General features: G+C 34.7%; 3 protein-coding genes across 3 annotated transcripts; 1 reads left to right on the top strand and 2 right to left on the bottom strand.

Annotated features, from left to right (window-relative positions):
• Positions 1-9,979: 9,979 nt before the first annotated feature.
• LOC141590510 (uncharacterized) lies at positions 9,980-13,213 on the bottom strand. Its single transcript, XM_074411098.1, has one exon. The coding sequence runs from the start codon at positions 13,211-13,213 to the stop codon at positions 9,980-9,982; it is 3,234 nt and encodes a 1,077-aa protein (XP_074267199.1).
• Positions 13,214-14,665: 1,452 nt separating this feature from the next.
• LOC141592527 (cyclin-B1-2-like) lies at positions 14,666-18,845 on the top strand. Its single transcript, XM_074413235.1, has 4 exons — positions 14,666-14,921; positions 15,001-15,101; positions 17,849-17,946; positions 18,626-18,845. The coding sequence occupies exons 1-4, from the start codon at positions 14,793-14,795 to the stop codon at positions 18,724-18,726; spliced, it is 429 nt and encodes a 142-aa protein (XP_074269336.1). The 5' UTR covers positions 14,666-14,792; the 3' UTR covers positions 18,727-18,845.
• A 513-nt stretch (positions 18,846-19,358) lies between these two features.
• On the bottom strand, positions 19,359-24,077 carry LOC141590508 (serpin-ZX-like). Its single transcript, XM_074411097.1, has 3 exons — positions 23,718-24,077; positions 21,000-21,105; positions 19,359-19,642 (listed from the first exon to the last, which is right to left on the bottom strand). The coding sequence occupies exons 1-3, from the start codon at positions 24,075-24,077 to the stop codon at positions 19,359-19,361; spliced, it is 750 nt and encodes a 249-aa protein (XP_074267198.1).
• Positions 24,078-26,018: the final 1,941 nt, after the last annotated feature.

The following is a 26,018-nucleotide window of genomic DNA, read 5'->3' as shown; positions in this document are numbered from 1 at the left end:
TTTCCCTAATTAGATTATTATCATGTGCCCTAAGGACACATGTTAGAAAATACGATATAATTATCATTTTTTTGTTATTGGAGGTATGATAACTAAAGATGTTAAAAGTAGTGGGACACAAGATGAAACACAAAGGTGGGACAATTGATCTCAACTCGCCAACAGAGAACAAAGTGGAACGTCAATTAAATTGTTAGTTCTAAATTGGGAGTATGTCATAACTCATAACAACAGTATGTACTTATAGTTATACATATTAAAAGTCCTGAATAGGGCAAAAAAACGGGGGAAAAATTCACAACCACATCTGCCAACCACCGCCCCTCTCTTGGATACCATCGTCGTCCACCAACAACTGTAGGCGACATCAGCACGGCAGCAAAGGCCATAGACAACCTATAAAGACCCACCCCGAATCCCCAAAATGAAACAATTAAATGCAACTCAGTAATATTGTCATCTCTTCTTGAAATTGATTCCTCATTCGATCAATCTAAAGCAAAGCAAATATTTAAAACAAAAAGATTGAACTATTGAGTATCAATGGTGGAAACCATCATCGCAAATGTGGTAAGCAATAGAAGAAACAAAGGCTTTAAAAGGTGAATGCACCGTTTTGATGAAAGAGAACAATATAATAAAAAAAAGGGTTTTGATATATACAACCCATTGGGTTGTATTTAAGCATTTAATATCTTCTATATTTGGTATTAAGTTAAGAATTCAAGACTAATTTATGCACAACCCAATGCAATTAATGCATATCTTAAGAATTTCTTTCCATATTTAGTTTCTTAAATACAACCCATTGGGTTGTATATATCAAAACCCTAAAAAAAACACAAAAGAGAATGTTAATTTGACAATAATTTGCAATTAATGACTTAATTACATGTTTTTACATTTAAATATCCTAAATAATTGGAGAAATTGATTAATTTGAGATGTTGAATGGTTGGTATTTGAGTGATTTAGGTTTAGAGCTTTCTTTTAATTAGGGGTATGTAAATGGAAAAGATGGTACAAAAAGTACTATAATGAGTAAAATGTATTGCGAAAATAAATTACGTTACATAATAGTTCACTTGAGAGTCTCGAACATTAATAAAAAAGAACACTCACTAATATCGAAATGTAAACAAATGAATGAGACGCCCAATAATAAAAAAAGTACACAAACGACCGAGATAAATGGAGTATATGCTTAAATGAAGTGACATATAATATTAGTTCTCTCCGACCCTTTGTCAAAGTAAAAGTTTGATTTTTAAAAATACGATGATAGATAATTTACGCAAATATTCAGGGTGGTGCAAAATATGAGTACGAGCGAATCATAGTATCTCAACTTCCAAAACTTGAAGATGCCATGTATATGAGTCGGGTAACATTATGACTCTATGAGTAAGGCCGATCACACTTACAAATCAAGATTGGGCTTTGTGAAATAAATAAGTTTAAATATCACGATGAATTTAAATAATAAATGACATAATTCATAAAATCAACTCAATTGAGTTTTTTTTTTTGGTTATTTTAGGTATGTCGAAACTCGCCAAAGTTATATAACAAACAAACGTAACAAATTTTCTTAAACTCTTTAAGTTTATTGGTAGCTAGAGTATAGCTAGATCATACTCCGTATATTATAGGATATTACAAATAGGCCTGTGCATCGCACGGGCATTAAATCTAGTCTATATTAATAAAGGAAGTTTTTTTTCGAGCAATTATAGAGAGTCCAACTTTTGCGAACTACCTAAAATAATTTTTTAGTAAAAATATATTTAAAGATAATTATAAGAGATATAAAATTGATTATATGTTTGTGATAAATCGGTTGTGTGCAAGTGTAGACCTAATCAACTTCTATTATCATTTACATCACATATTCACACCCAAACACTTCCACGTTCTTATTTTGCGCATATAAACCATGCAATGAATATATGACTGCTCATAATTATTTGATTTGATTTGATTACCTCCCTTCCCCATAAAATAAGCATGAACCTAATTTTTGCATATATCATGTTAATTTTGTTGCACCAATACACTTTTATACTATGATATTTATATTTCTACTCTTTTTATTTTACAGGAAACAAAAAAGGGAAGTCATTTGAAGATAAGGAATTGATTCATTGCAACATCAACAATAAATTACTACGGTATATTTTACTTTAATAACAATGATGATATTAAAGGTAAGTCAGTGGTTTTTCTAACGTGTGCCCTAAAAGCACACGTTAATAATTTATCATGCCCGTGAAAAAGTATATATATCGAGTGTATAAGATAGTTATTACGGTGGTGTTATTGTTTATTTTCTTTTAAGTATGTATAAATAAATGCACTTTTATTGCGTATTAATGATAACTACTCGATTATTATGTACATCGAACCCGCATCATGTTTGCTCGTGTTTTATTTTATTATTATAGCGTATTAAGAACAATGAGGAGGGTTATGTACAAAAAAGGTAATATCTTTAATGATGATCGACAAGGAGGATTATCTAATATTACAATTTTGTTGTATTTACCAATCGTTGGTTGGCGCAGTGGTAGCATGGGGTTGCGCTTGGTAGGGAGGTCTGCGGATCGATCCCCCACAACTGCGATTGGGAGGGGTTTAAATACCGTAATCCTTGGACACGCCCCGAAATCCGGATTAGTCGGCCCAATATGGTTCGGATTACCGGATGGTTTAGACAAAAAAAAACAATTTTGTTGTATTTTATTATTACTCTTGAATATCACAAACTTTAATGATTTTCTGTTTTTTTTCTTGATCTTCACGAGTAGAAGATACCAATTAATCGTATGTTTTCATTTAATAACAAGGTAATAATAGGGTTCCTAATTATATTTACATCTTCTATGCTCATATTAGATACTTCTTTTCAGGGGCGGATTTGGGTAGGTTGGGGTAGGCTTCCAGAAATAAATTGTTAATGGTGTATAGTATAAGCATTAAACCTTGAATGAAACAATGGTTACTTGCCCACTCTATGATCAAGAAGACCAGTATTCGAATCCCATTACAGATTTAATTTAAAACATTTTGAGCTTTAGTTTTTAGCATTTTTTTCTGCTTGTGAGCCTTATTATTGTAGTGAATGTTATATAACATCAAATAGAAATTCAGTAATTGCCCAATTAGTACCAAATATAATTATATTTAATATATTTGTTCTGGAAAAAAATTAATACCAAACATTATTTAAATAAAAAAAACAGTGCCTACCCTCGAGTAAAATCATGCGTCTACCCCTACTTCTTTCGTCCCATTCAATAACCTATCGTTTCTATTTTTTAGGGATATTTTAATTGAAGGTAAACGAATGATGTACACTTTCAAAAATTATTAAATATTAATGATAACTAAATAAAGCATATAATATATGATTTTTAGTCGATTACAATCTCATATTTCTACAAAGTGAGCCAAAAAAACAAAACGATCGCGGGTTAGCATTAACTACTACAAGTGTTTGATGAGTGCATGGCAAATTGAGAAATACAAAGTATATTAGAGGATGTCTACAAAGTCTATTTGTATAAGAAATGCCCCGAGTCTACAGTAGGTCTCCCTTGTGACGGGTCGGATATTGCGACGGGTATTTTGTGAGTGGAAATGGGTAGAGGGGACAAGGTGGGCACCCACCCCACGTGCTCCTTCTCTCACCCCCATGGGTTTTGTGTGAGACAATATGGTACCCGTCACAAGTTTGTGACGGATACCCTCCGTCAAAAGGGAGAATTTGTGCCGAGTCTAAGGCTCCCTAGCGGCCTTATCATTGAAATTGTTTATTGCATGACATCATTGATAAACAAGTTGTATCCTTCCTAATTTCACCCCAACTCTTTTGTGATTATCTTTTGTGTACAAGTCACTAATTTCATAGTCCATTATGACACGTACCTTGGTACTATTTCTGTATCATTTAACAATTAACTTTGTTTTTTAAGATTGCTTTAGTATAAGACTGTTTATTAAATAAAATGCATTGGTGTTTGATCAAACAATTCTTAATGGATCAGTTTTATCTATCTTAACTAACTTCCAATATAGCCATATAATTTTTGGTTATTGTAAATAAGTCATTAAGCAAATCGACATCATTTTAGTGCAATTAAACATACATTATGAAAGAGTTCTACCAAACGGCCCCGTGCGATATACATATGAAAGAGTTCTACCAAACGGCCCGTGCATCGCACGAGCATTAAATCTAGTACATATATATAAAGCAGAAACTTTTCGAGCGATATTAGAGAGTCCAACTTTTTTAGAATTCCTAAGAAGAGTAAATTTAGAAACAAATTTAATAAAATTATCCTAATAAAAGTAGATTTCTTAACATTTTAATAAAGTTATCCTAATAAAAGTAGATTAAATTTATTTTAATAAGATTATTCTAATATAAGTAGGTGATACTCAAAATACACAATGTAACTAATTATATGGCATATTAAATATAATATAAACATTATTCATATATTATATCGAGTTAATTAGATTTTACTCCCGGCCCTTTTGAAATTCACATTTTTAAAATTACTCCCTTTTGAAATTTTTGCTAAAATTACTCCCAAGTTGCATGTTTTTCTAAAATTATTTCAAAACTCCAATTTTTGAACTTATTCCGTTTGTGCCTTAACCAATTTATACTTTGAAAGGTATAACTATGTAGACAAATGGAGGGAGAGTTGAAAAACAGAGAAAATAAGTCACTTAAATTAAAGTTTTGAAGCAATTTTAGGAAAAAATGCAACTTAAGGGAGTAATTTTAGCAAAAAAATTCAAAAGGGAGTAATTTTTAAAATGTGGATTTCAAAAGGGATAAATTATAACTATACTATATCTTAAATTTACTTTGTCATACTAACTGAAAAGTTAACTGGAACCTAAATTGTTGCTTAAAAAGTAACTAAAATTAAGAGATGATAATTTAATTGATTAAGCCAAAAATGTTTGGCAAACTAACTAAAAGGTAGCTCTTTTTTTGGTAAAATGATATAAAAGGACATAATAAGTTCCCTATATTTAATATTATAAATTGAATGAATAAAAAAAATCAGGTAACTTATTTCTCACATGCTACTCTTATTTTGGTAAATAATTTATCTATCAAATATTTACAAGAAAAAAAAAATTAAGATAAATGAAATTATGTTCAACAGCTAATTTCAAATTCTTTGAAATAAAGCCTAAATATGAGATTTTTCATGATCTCCCGACCTAAATTACTTCTTGATGTTTTTTTGCCAATGTTTACTTATTTTTGACCCTATTGTTAGTAGTTGATCTCAAGTTCCATTTTTAATTTTATAATCTCCATTATAGCTATTTATTCAGAATAAATATTAGCAATTAGGCATTGTAACACAAGCTAGGTACATATATACTACAAAATCATGAGGAACAGAATAAATAAGTAATTGGTTCAAAATAAATATTAGCTTTCTACATAAGAAAAAAAATATTGTTAGCTCTACAATAAGAAAAAAAAGCAAATTAATTTGATCAAAAAGAAAAATCTATCATAAGTGTCCAACTATATCGCATTTGACTTGGATGCAGTGGCGGAGCCAGGATTTGAACTTAGGGGGGCGACAAATTTTGGGAGGGGGGAGGGGGGGCGAACGACTAATTTCATAAGGTACACTCGAAAAATTTAACTAAAAACTTCGAAAATTTCATCCGTCAGGTGCGGCGACCGCCTCTGCTAGCTCCACCACTGCTTGGATGTAGCGAATATAAATAAAGTTTTAGACTCAAACTGAATTTTAAATCGTGCCAACCATGAATGTTATATATGGGTAAAATAATATCAGAATTATTTGAGAAAGTTATAGAATAGACGAGTATATGACATTTAAACGGAACGAAACTATTTTAAGATCTCCCAAAGTTGAAGCGATTATGGTTTTGAAAATTTTTAGTTGCGACAAGTAGGGGCATGTAATTTTTTTATTAAATACGGGTATGAGAAGGCCTACATTCGTCATGTCTTATTCCCCATTATTTGGTATCCTTACTTTTAGGCGTCGCTTTTGTTTTCATTATGTGAGATTTGGTTGGGTATTTTAGTTGGTGTAGACTTTGGGAGTAAGATTCATTATCTTTTAGGAATTTCACACTAAATATATTTTTTCCTCTTCGCAATGATCTTCCGTATTGCTTCTACACAATTGTTAATGCGGAAGTTTGATCATGATTTTCGACATATTAATGGTCAAAGTTATAAAAGTTTGACCTCTAAAAAGCAAGGTGAGAGAGTTTAAGAAGGGGAGAAAGTATACATGATGATTTTTTTTTAATATAACTAATAATAGTATGCTCTACCAAGCGTGGTATGCCATTTACATTGTAGAGGAACATTAACTCCGTAAGAGGATTATCTAACGGGATCTGTCTTATTATCAATCGCCCTGGAAAATTCATAGTAGAAGGGAAGATACTTACGGGTTCCAATGTCGGCAAAAGGTACTGAACCCGAGGATAGCAATGACTTCCTCAGATACAAATATTCTTTTCGTTCTTAAAAAGAGATAATATACGTTGAGGCCATGTTATGTAGACGTGACAAACAAATCAGGTCGTGTCGGGTTCAGGTGTCACATTTAAACGGTTCACGAACTCTCCAACCTAAACCCGGCCCAATTAAATCTCGTGTCGTGTTCGCGTCGATCCAATTACATTAATAGGTCATCAAACCTCAACCCTAACTCGTTAATTTCGTGTCGTGTTTTCGTGTCATGTCATATTTGGAAAGTGTAAGTATATTTATGTGAGGATCAAGAAAACTTAGGATTAATTTAGTAAATAAGTTATTCGTGTCGGGTTCGTGTGTAGAGTGCTCAATCCAAACTTAGCCCAATTAAATCTCGTGTCGTATTCGTGTCGACCCACTTACGTAAATGGGTCGTTAAATGCCAACCCAAACCCGTTAATTTCGTTTCGGACTGTTGTCGTGTTTTCGTGTCGTGTCATTGTTTGCCGGCTCTAATACTACGCCTTAACAATAAACAAGAGTTAGGAACAATCACTAAATCATGTTGAAATTTACCTCCCGCAACCAATTTTTATTAATGGCAAGCTTTATGCAGTTTCAAGAACAACATCATCCGAGAGATTAACGTTCTACGTCGTCACATCGATGATAGAGACCAAATGTATCAAGGCCACAAGAAGGACATTGTTTACAAAGAAGTTTTCATAATTTACCAAATTAAGATGTCGTATTATATATTTTGCATGGAGTTTTTAAGCATAAGTAGTCAAAGACTATTTCGGTAAAAAATAGATGGTGCTAAAACAATAAGAACGGTAACTCTATAATCCAACTATATCTTTGAATGTTAGTATACAACTGACATAGTTAAATAGCAAATGCCACAACGCTTTCGTTGCGTTTTTGTAATAGGAACTCATGATTAATCTGTCTTCATCTAAATCAACCCCCGAAATTTTGGTTGTTTCCATTTTTAGCATAGTTTGACTTTTTGTTAAATTTAATAGTTTTTTATTACCAGACCATGGTAATGTATAAAATAACGTTTCTGCGGTGCCATAAAATATATACTACTAACTGACATTACTATACTAACTTGGTAACCCAACTATTTTAAAAAATGGCATAAACTACTAACTGATTTTGTCACAGATAATACTACTAGGTGCCTGTGCATTCTATGTAATAGAATGAGAGATATTGTGTGATGTTTATAATGAGAAAATACTCTTAAGTGTAAATAGTCAAGGTATAATTATGTTGTAAGAGATCTACCATTTTCTCTCAACGCACTAAATATATATAATTATGATACCTGCTGTTTTTTGTAACAGCATTCAGTTTTACGTAGTTGTAAAATAATTTGCAAAACTCATAAAGATATGTCTCCGTTATTAAGGATTCATATTGATGAGCTCCACCATGTTTATAGAGAAAGCGTTTTGTATTTAATTAAAAACCGGTTGTACCTGTAAAAAGTAAAAAGCTAGAGACATGCTATAACTATGTCACTTGATGTTATACTAATCGTTGGCAAAACGTTTATGCTAAAATCACTAATAATTCATCTGTTATCATCTATACCAATCACGAATTTTGTTTCCATCAATGACAACATAGTAGGACTTTTTTTATCAACTTAAGAATATATTTTTACGGATAATCCTAATGAGAGTCCCGTGCATCGCACGGGCTTTCCAACTAGTGAATAAATAATAGATAAAGTAATGAGAGTTGTTGATTTTTTAGGAAAGAGAAATTAATAAAAAAAATGAATGAAACTTACCAAAAAAGGAAAGAGGGAAGATAATCAAAACTTGTGTGAAAAAGGAAAGAATGAAGATAATAGGAAATTGGAGGGAGTACGATTTATTACGACAGTGATGCCGGTGAGCGGTGAGAGAGGTGCTATGAGAAGGCTATGCGTGAAAGGATTAAACAAACAGAAGAAAGGGAAAGTGTGTGGGATGGTTGGTGACGAAGTGATCTAATGGTGTGTTTCTTGGCTTATGTGATAGGTGAGATGTAAGATGAGGTGGTTTTGCGGTTCTGAGCACGTGGAGGGTTAAAGTGGGCTCTGTAAGGTAGCGGTTATTAAAGTCTTATGTTAATAATATTTATTGTTGATTTGTAAAAAAATTCAATTAGGGTAAATAAGTTGGATTATTTTGTGCAAGACGTAAATTAGATTAATTTTTTTTTTTTATTAATTTTTTTCCTTAGTTGCATGGTTAGTCAATTTTACCCGAGATAATAGGTTATGGACTAGACAAGTTTATTATGAGAAGAGGGGCCTAATAGTATACTTTTTTATATTCTGAAATTAAAAGCAGTTCAGATTATTTTGAGAAAACCATCAATAGTTTGCGGTATTCTTGTTAAATAACTCTAAATAAATAATGAAGAAATTAAACCATACTGGAGTGAAACGAGAGGGTGGTCCTTAATCAACCCAAAATAGACCAAAAAACGCAGCAAAAACGACAACAATTGCAACATAATTTAAGCCGTCATAAATGACCCAGAAACAAGAATAAAAGAGACCTAAAACCGGGCTAATGATAGGACGGTCCCGGAAATCGTTTGGCTTGTCCTCGCCCTCGCATTAGCATGAGCAAATGAGAAAGGGAGGAAGAGTCACGACCAAGAACAAACCCAACGAACAATCGACAAAAACAGGACCAAAAAATATCAAAACGAACAGTCAGTCGGGCTGTTTAATCATCATTGAAACAGACTGTTTTCGTGTATTTGCATTGTTTCGGTTTTGGGTTGTTTTGTGAGGATTTATTTGAAACAAAAAATGAAAGATTAAAAGAAAACATTTCACTGAGCCTGGCTTTGCACTCGACAAATACCGTTTGAATGGCGTGAAATGAACAAGAAAACATCTCACTTGAGCCCGGCTTTGCACTCGACAAATACTGTTTGAATGGCGTGAAATGAACAAGATATGACTTAAACGAGATCACGAAACAAGTTTAAGCCTAGGAGTAGTTTCGTCCAAGATCACGAAGCAAGGACTCAACTCCGCTCCAAAGCACTAAGCAAATAAAGGTTCTCTCGCACTAAGCAAAGATGGGATTGTCCAAGCACTAAGCAAAGGACTTAAGGGTTTTCAAAACCTCTCACATTTTCATTCTCACAAATCTGATTTGTTACAAGGGAAATGATCTCCTTTTATAGAGACTCACAATGCATTTAGGCCATTCATCTAACAATAGATCCTTTTTTTTTTTTTTTTTTTTTGATAGAAAGTAGAACGACCCACAATTACCTAGCATTCTTAGCTAGATTGTGAGCAATCCTATTCAAAGACCTAGGACAGTAACTCAAAGTAAAACAATGACAACCTAAAAACAAAGTAGATATATAATCCAAAATAGTCTTGATCTCCTGATGTGGATCCGAAATGCCAAGAACTTGTAAGACGAGACTTAAACAACTGTTGATGCATCAAAGTGCCTCGAACCCATGCTTCAATCCATCTGAAACTGCAAAAAACAAAGCTAAACATTCAGCTTGAAGAGGAGAGGAAGCCCAAAACCGTCGTTGACCAAACTGAACCATGGCACCAGTCATATCTTTAAAGAACCATCCTGCAGTTCCTCGAAAATCAGAAGTCCAGGAAGCATCACATTTAAGCCTAACATGATTTCCACAGAGAGAATCCGCAATGATTGCAACAGGAAAATGATCCTTTATACGCACTACATCATGAGAGGAATAGATATCCATATTAAGAAGGAAATCCTTGGATTTGATAGCTGACCCATGAGCCGTAATGTTTGCCATAGCATCTGAATAAAGAGCAAGCATAGCAGCAGAAAAAGACGAAACTGGTTGACGAAAACAATGATCATTCCGTAGACACCAGATTTGCCAAAGAGTGCTACAGAAGAAGGAAATAGCATCCACACCCTTTTCTTTGGTCAACAAAGTACACCAGTTAATAATCCATCTTTGAATAGAAATATTATTCCCCACATTACTTCTAATTCCCAATGGAGAACCCAGCCAAATTCTAGAGGAAGTAGGACAGTCACGGAAAAGATGATTAAGCGATTCAATGTTATCCGTCTCCGACAAACAAAAACGACAGTTAAAATTCCAGTTCAAATTCCGTTTCATAGCTGCTGCCCCACAAGGAAGAGAATCAGAAAGAATTTTCCAAAGAAAAACTTTCCATTTAGCAGAAATAGGTAACCTCCATAATCGTTGTTTGCAGAAAGAAATCGTAATCGGATCCATACGATTTAAATCAGTAGAAGAAGCCTTTTTCTCCCAAAGGTTGGCGAAAGCTATTGCATAGCCACTTTTGATTGAATATTTTCCAGTTTTGGTAGCCTTCCAATACAACATATCCATACTGTCAACAGGCGGCACTGGGACAGCCAAAATAAAAGGAATAGCCGGGCTACCACAAAGCTTTCGAATTAAATCACTATCCCAAACACCATGTTCATCATGCAACTGACAGACATTAATTTTGGGTTTAGAAGCAAGCACATGATCCGGGACATTTAGGAGTTGTGCCAAATTTAAACCATGGAGCCAATTATCACGCCATAAATCAAGAGTGGAGGGAAAACCAATTTGATAAGCCGATTGCAGCCGCAAGAGTTCCAAACCCCAAGTAATCCCTCTTTCGCCCCATGATTGGCATCCCAACTTTCGATAAGAAGGAGACATAATACTTGCAAAAGACAAGTTATACTTTTTGCCAAGAACTCTTCCAATTAGACTATTAGGAAATTGAAGGATCCTCCAACCAATCTTAGCCAGAAGACTCTGATTCAAACAGCTTATATTTCGTATTCCCAAGCCCCCACTAGATTTTGGAGCATTTAAAAACAAATTACTACTCCAATGAAGACCCACTCTCATTGCAGTTCCCCTCCACCAAAATTGTGAGATCAAAGAATTTATCTTTGAACTCACACTTACCGGCATTTTAAATGCCGATAGAGAGTAAATAGAAAGTGAAGATAAAACCGAACAAATAAGAGTAAGTCTTCCAGCAGGAGATAAGAAACTATTATTCCAACTAAGAATACGCTTCCGAACCTTCTCAACGACCAAGGCAAAGACCTCCTTCTTAGAGGATCCAAAGTCCGTTGGAAGACCTAAATATAAACCAAGCTCCTTATTGCCAGGGGCCTTCAAAATTTTCATACAATCCTTCGAGACACGCATAGTGCAGCTAGGACTAAAGGTGATTGAAGTTTTATCAACATTGATTAATTGTCCCGAAGCAGTACAGTAGTCTTTAAGAATATCACATAAAATCTGACATGATTTCTGATTTGCCTCAAGGAAAAAGATTGCATCGTCTGCAAAAAGCAGATGGGAAATTGGAGTTGCACCCCGACATACCGAAATTCCATTTAACAACTCCTTCTCTTGAGCTACACATAATAATTGCGATAGAACCTCTGTACCAAGAGCAAATAGATATGGAGATATAGGATCCCCCTGTCGAACACCCGCCTTAGGTTTAAAACTTTTACCCGGACTACCATTCAACAAAACTTCATAAGAAACCGAAGAAACGCAATTCATAATAAGATCAATAAAAATCTCAGGGAAGTTCATAGCCACCAGAGTGCATCTGATGAAGTTCCAATTAAGCCTATCGTATGCTTTACTCATATCCACTTTAATAGCCAACAAACCTTTCTTACCCTTCTTCTTCCTCGATATGTGATGAAAAAGTTCATGAGAAAGCAAAACGTTATCACTAATATGACGGCCAGGGATAAATCCATTTTGATACTCCCCAACAAGAGAAGACATGACCCTTTTAAGTCTATTTGAAATACATTTCGTCACAATTTTTATAATAACATTACAAAGACTAATGGGTCGATAATTCTCAACCTTTTCAGGAGTACCAGTCTTGGGTATTAAAACAATAGAAGTACGGTTAAACTCAGCAGGAAAAATACCCTTATTCAAAATCTCAAGAACTGCCTCCTCAACCTCTCGTTTAACATGGAACCAATATTTTTGATAAAAAAGAGCTGGAATCCCGTCCGGACCTGGTGATTTAAGAGGCCCAAGTTGAAAAACAGCGGTACGAACTTCTTTCCTTGAAAACAGTTTAGAAAAAGAATCACGTTGGTCATCATCCAGCTTAAATTTAAGATTGGAAAAAAGTTTCATGTACTTCCTCGAATACTGCTGAAACGATTCCTGTTGAGTATGAACCCTGTAAATCTCATGAAAATAAACGTTGAAAAGATCCACAACCTCAGTATTGTCAAAAGCCCACGTTGAATCAGACCTCTTAACTCCCACAATGAAGTTTCGATTATACCTGTTCTTAACAGAATTAAAGAAGAATCTAGTGCATGCATCACCTTCCTTAATCCAATTAATCTTCGCCCTCTGTTTCCAGAAAAGGGTTGCCGCTCTGTTAAATTCGATATACTTGGAATGCAAATCCACATAATCACTTTCATTATGGCCATTAAAAACCTTTTCCAATTCCATTTCCAAATCCTTATCAAAGTCAGTCCATTGTTGAGACCATTCTCGACGTTTAGAAAGAGTCCACACCCGTATTGCATTACGAACCCTCTTAAGCTTCCTAAGTAAACGAACTGACATTGATCCCTCGTCAGAAATCATCCATTCTTTCTTAACGATATGAAGACAATCCTCAAACTCAAAGCTCCAAGCTTCCATCTTAAAATGTCGTTGCTTCCGAATGCCAAATAATTCAGTGTCCAAAATTATGGGTGCATGATCTGAGCATTGAATAGGTAAGTGTTTGATCCCTGTGTTGGGATACAAAGAATACCATAGAGATGAGGCAAAGCCTTTATCAATACGTTCATAGATCCGCTTCTTCCCCTGTCTATAACAATACAATAGATCCTAAGGCCATAAATTAAAGAGAAACAAAACAAAAATACAAAGTTGACAAAGTACAAAAAACAAGGCAAAATGGACAACTCCTTGGACTGTTTTAGGCGTGAAAATGGGCTGCCATATTGTTGTTTAAAGTCCCTTCCTTGCTTGATATTTTGCTTGTACAAAAAGGGGACCATTTGTTCACTTTCTCTTGAAATCTTTGCAATTTGTGTTCATCTTTTCACCTTGGAAAACCGGCTGCTTTAGCTCAATAAAGACGGTTGCCATATTTGGTTCACATACATTTTCAATTTAATCTAACAACACATAGTAACCTAATCAAAATGAGAAACTTCAATCCAATTAAACAAAAAATATGGTTTTAATGTATACCTAGTTAATTAAAATGCGGTGAGTAAGTAAGGTTGGTAGAGATAGGTTGTCGCCAGAGGGTCGTCGACGGAAGGAGTGAGGTGTGGTGAGGCGAGTTGAGTGAGTGAGGTCGTGTTTTAGACTTTTAGGTATTGGATACTTCCTCAATTAAACTTAATTCTACCCCTTTCAATTTTGTACATTATTAACAAGTGATCATTCAATTTCATTTTTCTCTCAATACATAAGTGAAAAAAAATATTCATGCGGGATTTTGTTTGATTCGTCTTTACGAGTACATTAAAAATATCTAATTTTAATAATTTTTGCAAATACGTAGCTAACGATATTTAGCACATAAAACACGCGTTGACAAATCTGAAAAAATAAAGTGGTAGAGTGTAGCTGAATGGAGGAAGTACATAGTAGAACGAGTTGGGAAGGAAAAAAATGTAAACGAAACAAGTGTTATTGAGGCTGACATATTTGGCTTAAAAACATCATCGTTAATGGCGGGTCTTAAAGCACACTTCGTGCCCTCATTGAAGCTTAAAGCTGCCATTTGGGATGACGACGTTAATATAAAACCGCCATACCAGATGCCTCCTAAACTCAAATAAAGCCAATGCATATCAAACCCTTACACAATAAATATTTTTATTGTCAATCCATAAAGATAAATTTTTCTACTTCAGTATCATTTTTTATAAAAAAAAAATTATATTAGGCCAGATTGACCCAAAAAAAAAGGTTTAAACTGAACGATAATTTTGAATTTGGATTCATTAAATTACTGGTTAAGATTTACAAAGTTTTCATCCTAAAAACTCAAATCGGATTGGATCGGATACGGATCGGGTCAAGTTTCAACAAGTCTAGTTAGGGAGTGTTTCTTATTGCTCAAGACAGTCCACAAAAAAACAGCTCCAACTTATAGGCAATAAAAAATCGATTCCACAAGTTTCGCAGTCCCATCTCCCAAACAACAAACAGTTTTAACAGACAAACAAAACTCCAAAAAGCAAAAGCGAACTTAACAATGGAGGAAGGAACCAAGGCGATCCAACACGAAATCGGAGGAGTTTACACCGACGCACTTCGCTTCGGTTTTCATGGCGTCAAGAGCGACATCCTCGAAGTTCATCCTCTTCAATCTTCCGCCATTAACGTACGTATTACAACTTTATCTACCCTCCTTTTTTCTCCCTCTTAAGTGTCGAGTTTTGATTGTTTTCGTTATCGTACAGTTGAAGAAGACGGAAGAAGATATGAAGAAGAAGGTTTTAGCTAACACTTATGGCTCCGCTTTTCCGCTTAAATTGGACCTTGATCGCCAAATTCTCACTAGGTTTTCCTTCTTTCTTCAAATTTTTGTTTTCTTTCGTGTTTTAATTGCGATTTCAGATGATTTAGTTTGATGTTGAGTAAACCCTAGCTGATTTTGGATTGTTTCGGTATTGATTTCGGTTTTTAGGTTTGGGAAGTGTTTGAATTAGGCATATTTTAGGTACTGATGCTTTTCCTAAGATGATTAATTTTGTGCTAGTGGCTTTGATTAGATGAATATGTGATGTATTGCCAGTGATAGTGTTGTAGGAGAGAAGATCATACAATTGGGAAGAAAGGATTTTTATTTACGGGAGACGACAGACTGATACTGTTGTATGTTGGGGAGATAAGGATCTTTATTATCTCCACTGTATTTGTCGATTGTCCAGTATATTGTTTAAATAACTGTTGGGTTTTAGGTTGTGGGGTGAAAACTATTACTTCTTGTTTTGTTTATTGGGTCGCCATTACATCGGCCATCGGCAATGAATTGTTGTTGGTCTGTTAGTGGCAGTGGCTCTATCGGTAACTATGTGTCCTCAGATTAGGTAGTTGGGATTGGATATACATTATCAAATTTCTAAATTCGGATATCCATATCCAGTCTATATTTTGGATACTCAAAACGAATTGTGGGTCTGGTGTGGATGTTCTCTAATCCATTTTTCGAAATTTGCTTGGATGATGAAATGTCCTCATCTTGCATAATGTTTTTTTTTGCCTCCTACCTCCATTGAGTGCCACTTAAAATTGTAGAACAAGGTGCCTTAAGCCCTTAATATTGTATTGTTCTTAATGTATTGCAACTCTCTCTTAGCTTGAACATATACCAAGAGAGAAAAATGAGAGATAAAGGAGGTAGGTCAAGGTTGACGGCTGAAGGAATAAAATAATGCTTAGGTTAGTATAAGTTAAGGGGCCAAAGCCTTGTATCAGAAATGTTGTAGGTGAGTAAAATAGAAGAAAAAAAATGTCTTTGATTATCCTTATATGATTGTAGTTGGGAATGACGGACAAAGGGCGAGTTAGAGGAGCAGGAAGGTTTTCGATTTGAAAACACCCACCCATGTGTTAGAAACTTAGAATAGGGCTCAAAATTTTTGTATTAAGATTTAAGAATGAGAATGTTGTACTCACTCTTATTAGTTACTTACTCAATCTTAAAGAGCAGTTGCACGCAGAGGAGATACCAAGCTTCCTGAAAAATAAAAAATAAAAGAGAAGAAAGGGAGTGCATGTAGGATATTATAACCACTCAGGGATTTGACTTGTCTAAGAGATGTAAACACATATTGGTTGAGGGAGTGGACGTTGTACTAAAGAACCTTTTTTTTTAGTCTTTACCATTGGCGAGTCATGATTTTACCTCTGTTTTACGATAACTGGAGATTGGCATCTTTGGTATTTAGTTCTTGTAGAGTTTGAGTTTGAGGTCAATTCAATTTTGGTTTGTAGGTGTTTTTTTTTTTTGTTTTCCACTAGTTTGTTTGTGTCTGCCTAAGGTCTTACTTTGTTAATCTCAATTAAGAGTATTTGTTCATTCCAACTTCCAAGTGTCAAAAGCAGCTATTTTTGAAAAATTATAATGTTTGTGGCTTAGTAAGAAGTGTTGAAGGGTCATACACATGTACAAGACATGGGTACGAGAGATAATATGATGTATTGGAGTAAGTATCTCTTTAGAAACAACCAAAAATTTCGTTAATTGTTCATCAATGAGTCCATTTAAACTTTAGATAACAGAAAATGACAGGAGTACATTTAGTCTTTTCCTTTGTTATCTTGTTTGGATCATATACCAAGCTTGATGGAATTTATACACACTAATACACTATGGTTGGGGAGCTTTTTGCAATATGGATTAAAATCCAAAATGAAAATCTAAGGATGCTAACTTGCTAAGTAAGAGCTTTGTTTTTCTAATGAGTTTGTTCTGGTTGGCTTTGTTGAAAGACTTCAATAAATTGTTGTTAGCTTTTTCAATAGGATCTTGTAAGGATGTATCTATCATGTTGCATGCTAATGTTCATTTGTTCTGTTGTCTATTCATGTTTACGGTATTGTCTTTCTTGCTGATGGGTGCAAATGTTCCCTAATCCCATTCCCAAGGGTCAGGTCAGAGAAGTCTGTCGACACGTTGTTTATACTTGATGTTGTCGACATTGATTTATTTCTTACTGATGGGTGCAAATGTTCCTTTATCCCTCATAGGGGATGGGGATGATATTGAATGTGTTTGGAAATTGTTAGACTTCGCTTGTTTTCACTCCCTCTGTCAGACCATCATTCCAACTTGTTGAGTTACATGATGCTCCTAATGCTGATATTGTAACTGTTTACACTAGCCTCTGTGCATATCACGAGCCTGCCATTTGAACTGTTGTGGGTTTATGCATGCTTAAGTGGGCCATTTGTGTGCCATATCTTACTTGTTACTCTGTAATATATTATCTGAGTCTATGTACCACAGGCTATTCATCAAAGGTGTGCCTTTTAATTGTTATCTTAAACGGATATCAGGGTCAATTTGATATTTCTTGTCTTGCTGCTCTATAGTTTTCAAGCTTAGTGATTGACAAATGACAATAATGTGTGAATGTGTATTTAGATTAGATTTGATTGGCCTTATAGAATATGTGATCGTTGTTTCCTATTCACGGCGCTTACTCTTTCTCTGTTGAAACTAGTTGATTTCAGTCTAAATCGATTGGACAGTTTTACATTTTATGCTTTTGAGAAACTGATAATAGATTTCAAAATCCGTAGGTTTCAAAGACCACCTGGACCAATTCCATCATCGATGCTTGGCTTGGAAGCATACACTGGATCTCTAGATGACATTGGTTTTGAAGACTATTTGAATGGTAATGAAGCGTTTGCTTCTTTGTTCCCCTTCTTTTTTATCTGCTGTGTGTTCTCGGCTGCGTTCTTGCATATTAAAGTTAAAACTAATGTTTGAGAGGAGACTCTTTAAGCAATTGCTTTATCGCTCTCCCCTAATATCGCAAGAATGTCTTTTGCATTCTCATTTGCCAGTTATTTCCATATGACATTCTCAGATGAGTTTGAAGGTTTTCATGCTCCATCTTACTGATTACAAACCGTGTTTATTTAGTTTTAAAGCACGTCATGCACTGAGGCGAGGAGTGTTTTGGCAATGAGTGTCAATGAGGATCAAGGCGTAAAATGAAGTTCTGTGCGGACTTGCCTCATACACACGAGTCACACTGTTTTTAGAAATATATTTGCATTTTCAAAATATAAAAATTACGCAATGATGCCCTTTTTTCATTCTAAAGAGGGCTGACTTGTACGATACAGATAGTGATGATGATGCAAATATGGTTTTGCATAGCAACGTGCGTCGCTTGTTGCGCCTTATCTGTAAGGCACGCTTAAGTTACTCCAAGGCGTTTTGGCTCGTGCCTCACTAAACGTTTTAGTTGAGTCTTGGGCGCTTTTTTTAAACAAAGGTTCTGTTTAAATTGACTTGTAATGTGAGCCTTTAATATTATTCTCGATGTCTTATCTTATGATATGCAGATCCACGTGATTCAGAAACCAATCGGGTTCCTGATATGCACCATGGTATGGAGGTTCGCCTAGGCCTATCCAAAGGACCAGTCTGCCCTTCTTTCATCTGATCTCATGTCTTCTGTATTGCTAGAGCTGATCTCTCTTTTCTTGAACATGGATGTATGAACGAATCTCTGTTTTAGACACGGGAACACGAGCTATAAAATTTTTAGCCTTTGGCATAACATCTGACGACTTTGAATTTAATTTATTTTCAGTTCGGCAGATGATGTCAGACAATTTGAAACTGCTGCGACAAAAAAAAAAAAACATAAACTTGCGCTCAAATGTCCACTAATATTTATTACTTCACTCTTATGAACCAGATTTTGTTCACGTAGACGGTAGCTAGCTGAAAAATATCCCAAAAAAGTCGAAGTTGTCGTACTTAAGTAATGTAAGGGTTTCCCCTGTTATCCGGTCACTCCAGCACCATCTATGGCTCGTCATTGTCATGGCCTTGGACACCCTAACTCTACCCTAACGCTAAATCGCATAACAAGGTTAGGTTAATAATAACGTTTCAAGATCAAAACCGAAGAAATAAAAGAGCGCACAATTGCATATTTGCAATTGTACGCGGAATGATAACACGAATGACCAATGAAGCAATGACAATAGGAATGACTGTGTGTAAATAAAAGCTTAATCTCAACTACTGAATGCATAGAACATTAGCCTGGATTTGCTTTATCTGGTGCTATTCGGGATTAAGCATTGTGCCGATAAACAGTAGTGCACCAGAAACATCTTCTCGAATCATAAACATAAACAGATGGTTAGCCACAAAATTTATTTCAGGCAGAGCTTCTTCTTCATATCCGCATCCGTCGATTGAAGAATAAGTGACGGCCGCGGCTTCTGTCCCATGTTCATTCGTCTCCACATAACACTTCTGAAACATATCACTTACATAGACTGGGTCGGCGGCATTAATCATCTCAGAAAAATCCTTGCAGTTTAGCTTGAAAGGTAATGTCAACCCTAGTTGTTCATTCGTGTCCACACAACACTTCCGAAACATAAAGCCACTTCACATTATTGTACAAGTGAATTAAGATAATTCATTCAATTTCACCAATTATTAAACAAATGAGTTATAAATTCATTTAACAACCCCTAATAGAACATGTACATCATTAACAAGTAAATTAGTAAATTTAATTCCTTGTGTTGGATGTTTAAAGTCATATCTCGGATAAAATGTTGCCTATCAAATATCCTGGCCCGAAAACTTGGAAATCTAGACCATTATTTCATAAACTATCAAGCAACTTTATTTTCATGTCAACTAGGATGAATTCGCTTAGGGGGAAAGCGACACGAATCCGAGGCTAGGTTCATATTGACATAGATTAATTTTGAGTAATTACTTTAAAATTAAACCAATTTTATTTATTTCTTTGATTTTCAATCCCTTTTCTTAAAATAATTCAGCAACAAAGACATACGGGGTCTATTGTTTGTACGAGATAACTAGAAAAGAGCTGGAGTACTCGAGTAATTTTTATATCGAAGAGGACACACAGCTAGCCTTGAGCGAATTATTATAAGACAAATGAGCAAAAGTATATGGAAACAAGAGCCATCCAAAACACAGCTATATATCATTTCAAGATATATCGTATTGGGCAAATTCTCATTTAAGATGGGTATATCCGTCTTAAACTCAAGACAGGTTAATTGTTAAATATGCTCATATTATGGGATAAAAAGGACAAAAACTGAATGCATGGGAAAAAGTAAAAGGTTTGTATAGGGAGTTGTAAATGATTTGTCTTATCTATCCCATGTGGGTGATACTTGACCCGTCACAAACTTGTGACGGATATCGGCCGTCACAAATGAAAATTTGTGTTGTCTTATATGCCCATATAGTGTGGGTTGATAACTTGATATTTGACCCGTTTTAATATTAAGACGGATGAGTGATACATGTCTTTAAGAAGACTCAACCTAACCCTAAATCATACGGAGTATAACAAGGATAATAATAATATCGGGATTGAAAGCTTGGTAATTTCGACATAGTCAAGCTTGACGATCTGTTTCTCAAACATATGTTTCTCAATCTTGATTTTGTCAATGAGACCCGGTAATCCATTCTTTTCATACGGAAGAAAGATATACATCGAAAACACCTTATTTGGAAAAGTACTATAATAGCCATCAAACGATTCGTGTTTATAACGCATATTTACGACCTGGCATTCGTTGGTCGTTCCATAACTGAAGGAGTTGTACCATTGGTTCATGAAGGGAACTCGAACCTTATGTCCGTCCAGAAGGTGAAAGTAATCATTTTGTGTGTTTTCTTGGTTGAAAGGTATTAACCAAGTACCTTTGAAATACAAAGCATTAGCCAACAACAACACAGTCCTGTCATTGATCAATCCTTTTGTTTCCTTTTTAGTCCATAAGTTCGCTTCCTTCACCGCTTCATCAGCCTTCAGAAATACCAAAAAGAGTACATCAGTAAAGGCTAAGGAGTGAATGGAGAGTTGAAAAGGTCAAAGTAAAGGCTAAGTATGGATTTCAAGAGCATAGAATACAATTTAGAAAACCGAAAAAGTTTAAATTCTCTTATAAAAACAACTAATTTTAAACCTGAATAAGGCAAAGGTGCTGTTTGGCCTAGCTTTAGAAGTGCTTTTGTAAATGAAAAAGTAGAAACTAGGTCAAACACTATTTTTTAGGAAAGTTAAAACTACTACTCCCTCTATTTTTCTTTATATGACTTTCTCACATTTCGAGACACACACTTCTCTCTTCAATATCTCTCAAATTATATACTTAAATATAGTGATATGTATACTCATATGAAAGAGTTTTTCATAAGTAATCTAATGGTATAATTTTTATAATTTTTTACCAAATATTTTGTTATAAATATTTAAGTCAAAGGGTCGGCTCGAAAAAGCAAAACGTCATATATTAAAAAGTGGAGGGAGTATTAAAAAGTCATACACTACCTTTTAAGCCATTAGAAGTAGAAGTAACAAATTGGTGCTTCTACTTCTACTTCTAATTTTCTTTGTTTTCATAAGATTTTATCCCATGCCAAAAATATTATTTGAGTGACTATTCATAATATTTCCAAATTTTATAAATTTCATTCAAATGATAATATTTGGGATACATGCGATATTTTTAAAACCAAAAAAAAATCCTCTATTTACTAAATGAATAGGCGAAACTCCAAATTTTCCCGCCTAAACATATTTCCTAAAATAAAGTTTAGTTATTTTTAGCATATTTTATAAGTATGTTGCACTATAATACACAAAATCTTTCAGATTTATATATTTATGTCATTTAGTATTTTACATTCTATACAAAATTATCTCCTATCTTTTTATGATATACTGTAAAAAGGATTTTTTTTTTTCTTTTTTAAAGAATCATACGAAAAAATTCATTGATTTTATATGATAAAAAGTTGCGTCTAATATTATATTATCAGTAAAATTTTATAAAATAACATCATTAATCTCTCGGCAATAGAAAAAACTTTCATTGAAATACTCATTTCATGATTAATATGACTTAGACTTTGATTTTTCAAATCAAAATATAACGATAAAAAAGTAAAAAGAAAAAAGATTAGCTAATTTATATTTCATAAGTATAATATACAAAAAAAAAAGTAAAATTCTATATATACCGTGTATACATTGCACGGGAGCTAAACTAGTTGTTCACTAATTGGCCAAACATATCCAACAATGAAAAAACAACTTTTTTAAAAATTTGGCCAAACACTTACAATTTTTAAAAAAAGTAGTTTATGAAAAAGTACTTTTAAAAAGAAAAAACTCTTTTATAAAAGTAAGGCCAAACACCACCTTAAATTTATCGAAAAAATAAACCCATCCCCTCCCGATTCTTCAAGTAACCAACCTTTCAATTTTAAACAATAGGATAATTAGGATTGTCTCACTAAAAAAATCCTAAATTTCATGAGCAAAAAATTCCGCACATAATATTTCATAAATTGGAGTACTCCGTATTAAAAACTAGTTACTCGTATTTAACACATTACCGAGTACTTTGTTGGCATTAAGTCCAAGGTCGGTAATATTTCGGTGCGAAATAATGGACTTTGGCAACCCTTAATTCAAGGAAACATGTTTGTTTGCTTGGTAGAAATTGTGGACGGAAGAATTCAATGAGCTAGTATACATGCATAGTGTGTGCATAGTGTGTGCATTGAATTTGTGGTATGAACATGTATTCTGCATGTTTGGTTTGTCAAGTTTAGTGGCTGCAAACTTGACTCTAAGGTATTATAAATACCTTGCTCGTTCACTTGGTTTCTGGCAGAGAGAAGGAAACAAAGAGAGCTTGTATCGAAATTGTAAGTGTCTCTTTGGTATTATACTTCACTGGAATTTGGTGGAGTATAAGGCAAGCCTTACGGTATTGGTAAGGTACTCACACAAATAAACAAGGGGTTGTGATTCGGGTAACGGGTTCAACCGGGTTTGAGTGTGTGAGGCAGTATAACGGGTCTTCTCTTACAATAATTTAGAGGGTTACTCTAGGGGTACAATTGGTGGTGATTTCCAATTATACTGGTGGTCTAGAGGGTACTAGTTTGTATTCCTAAATTATTGTCGGGTCCAAATTCGGTTTGTAATTTGGTACCGGTTACGTTGTACTGACACTATCTTTATAGTGGCACTATTTTATAGTGGATTCAGTCTTTTCGGCTGGTGGGTTTTACCTCCATCTTGGAGGGTTTTGCCCTGGGTATTGACCCTAAATCTCGTCTCAACTTATTATTAGCTTGCGGTTTATTTTACTTTTACATTATATATCGATCGGTGCTTCCGTTGCGTGTGGGAGATTGGAGCTTATTTCCCAACATACTTTTTATCTACGCCTCCACGGAGTAATTTGAATGGTGAGATAGCCAGTTCAATTGAATCCGTCACGACTCACGAAGTTTGTTATCAAATCATGTAACAAGAAAAAATTAAAGATAGTTCGATTATAATAATCACTAATTGTAAACGTTAGATTATTATTTTTAAAGTTTAAAGACGTATATACGTACCTGATTGACGAAATCAACAACCCTAGCTCGAGCATTGTGAACTTCCCTTAAAACCTTTTCAAATTCCGCGTTCAACGTTAAACGTTGATCCAACCATAACCCGTTAACGTAAGAGACTTCCAGGGTACCGGTATTTTCCGAAGCTTTGAATACTTTGGCTAATTCTGTTGACGCGGCGTTCAACTCTTGAATATTATCGTGTCCAAACAGATTAAGCAACTGCTTTCTCGTTGATTTTTCTGATCCTACGGCGAGGATTCTAAGAACGGCGTCGATTGATGCCGGAGAGCAAATTACGCTCTCGCCCTTTCCAAGGTTTTCTTGGATGACATGTTTCGCAACTTGTACTGAAAAGTTCATCTTGCTTCGTAAACTTGGGTTGTAAATAGATTAAATTTATTTGTTGCAGAGATTAGACAGATGAAACTGAAATTTTAATGGACGTTGGTTATTGTTTAGGTATTACGATATGTGCATACGTATATATAATATGAGAAAGGACCAAATAAGGAAACTTTGGATTAGGGTTTTTATATCAAAACTAATTTTATAATCTGTAAAATTATAGGATTATTTTAACATTGTTTTTTCGTTTGTATTAGAAATAGAGAGGGGAGAGTTCATAAGAAGGATTGTAATTGATAATTGAGGATGGTATCAGAGTCTCACGCTCTTGAGGCCTAAAATCAAAATTTCGCTGCCTGCCGGTGGGCTAATGAGTTACGAAGCTCACCGGCGGGATTTTCAATGAATTATTCAATTTGTTTTTTGCGATGAATTCAAAAAAAAAAAAAAAAAAAACTATTTGAAAAAAAAATTCGACGTCCAATATTGTTGGATTGAATTTTGATAGAAGTACGAAAAGAATGGCGTTCTTCGACCATTAAAATTGCAGATAGTTTTTCCTTCGATGAATTTATCAGGTTTGAAAATTGCGACGTTCCTGATCCCGAAATTTCAACGAGTTCGAAAAGATCAACGTTCTCATTTCGTTTAAATTTTGACGGGTTTGAAAAGCGACGACGCTCCCGGCCGACTAAATTGATTCGAAAAGAGTGGCGTTGTAACACCCCGGCCCAAACCGGGTCGGGAACGGTTACTTATGATGGATCACCAGGCTGTGTACATGGCTGTGAACCCTCGCAATAACGGTAAGAAAAATACAATAATAAAATGCGGAATTTTATGAAATATTTGAAACTTTTAAAGTTTAAAGCGCGGGTTCATTAAAACCTAAAACATAAATAAATAATGCATAAATAAAGTTAAATTTATACAAACGTGATAGTCAAGGGTGAGGGAAAATATATCCCTCGAATGACAAAGCGATAAAAGTGAGTCTAAGCAATCCTAATAAACCGACTACTAGTCCAAGGTGCTCGCTAGCTCACACGTCTAAACCCCACAAAAGCATCTTAAGCATCTTCACAAACCAGTCAGTGGGGAGTAACTCAAGGTGAACATAACAAATAATTTAATAATTAAGTAAATCATGTAAGATATTTACAAAAGATATGAACATCAAGTTTATATTTAAACCTGATAATTAAATGAGATGAAACAAGATAGATCAACATTAGCATAATAAAGACTCAACTATTCATGTGAGATAATTAAATAATATGAAAGACAAGAATACGGTCATTTATACAAAATCACGCGTTTCTAGGAAACATGATATAGGTATGAGATTTGGAATCTGAATCTTATGAAGTAGATAGATAAAGAATCAATCAATATAAAATATATGGATGGAAACCATAGTCATTACTTTGAAAACCTCTTAACAGACATTGCACGGGACGTGGCTATCCTACTAATGTCACATTCATACTTATGGCTTGCAACTCATCATAAGAACGGATGAGAACATCAATCCCGGCGATCATATCGCAACTAGAAGGCTTGCATCTCACCTCTAGTATCCGATAGGACCAAGACTCTCACAATCAACCATATAAGACGTAAACTCTCGTGTAGAAAGACATATGCAAATGACCATAACCAAGCAAGACATTTACTACTCTTAGACTATAATTTCCCCGGATATGACTACGATAATAATACGGTCCTAGTTTAAACCTGGCCAGACTCTCGGAATGTACATTTCCGATTCGACATGCGGCAGAATCAGCCCGCATCCAAGACTCGATGACAAAATGAAAATCGATTACCCCAATCGCCAGATCAGCATGAAAGTGGCGGAAAGACTAAGATAAAACTCACTTGCCAGATCAGCACAAGTGGCTAAACCCGTACTTGCCAGAATCAGCACAAACAGGGCGTATATGTAAGTCAAGC

The sequence above is a fragment of the Silene latifolia genome, chromosome 7, assembly GCF_048544455.1.
Source record: "Silene latifolia isolate original U9 population chromosome 7, ASM4854445v1, whole genome shotgun sequence".
NCBI classification, from domain to species: Eukaryota; Viridiplantae; Streptophyta; class Magnoliopsida; order Caryophyllales; family Caryophyllaceae; genus Silene; species Silene latifolia.
The sequence above is the reverse complement of the archived record's forward strand: the minus strand, read 5'-3'. Positions and strand labels throughout refer to the sequence as shown.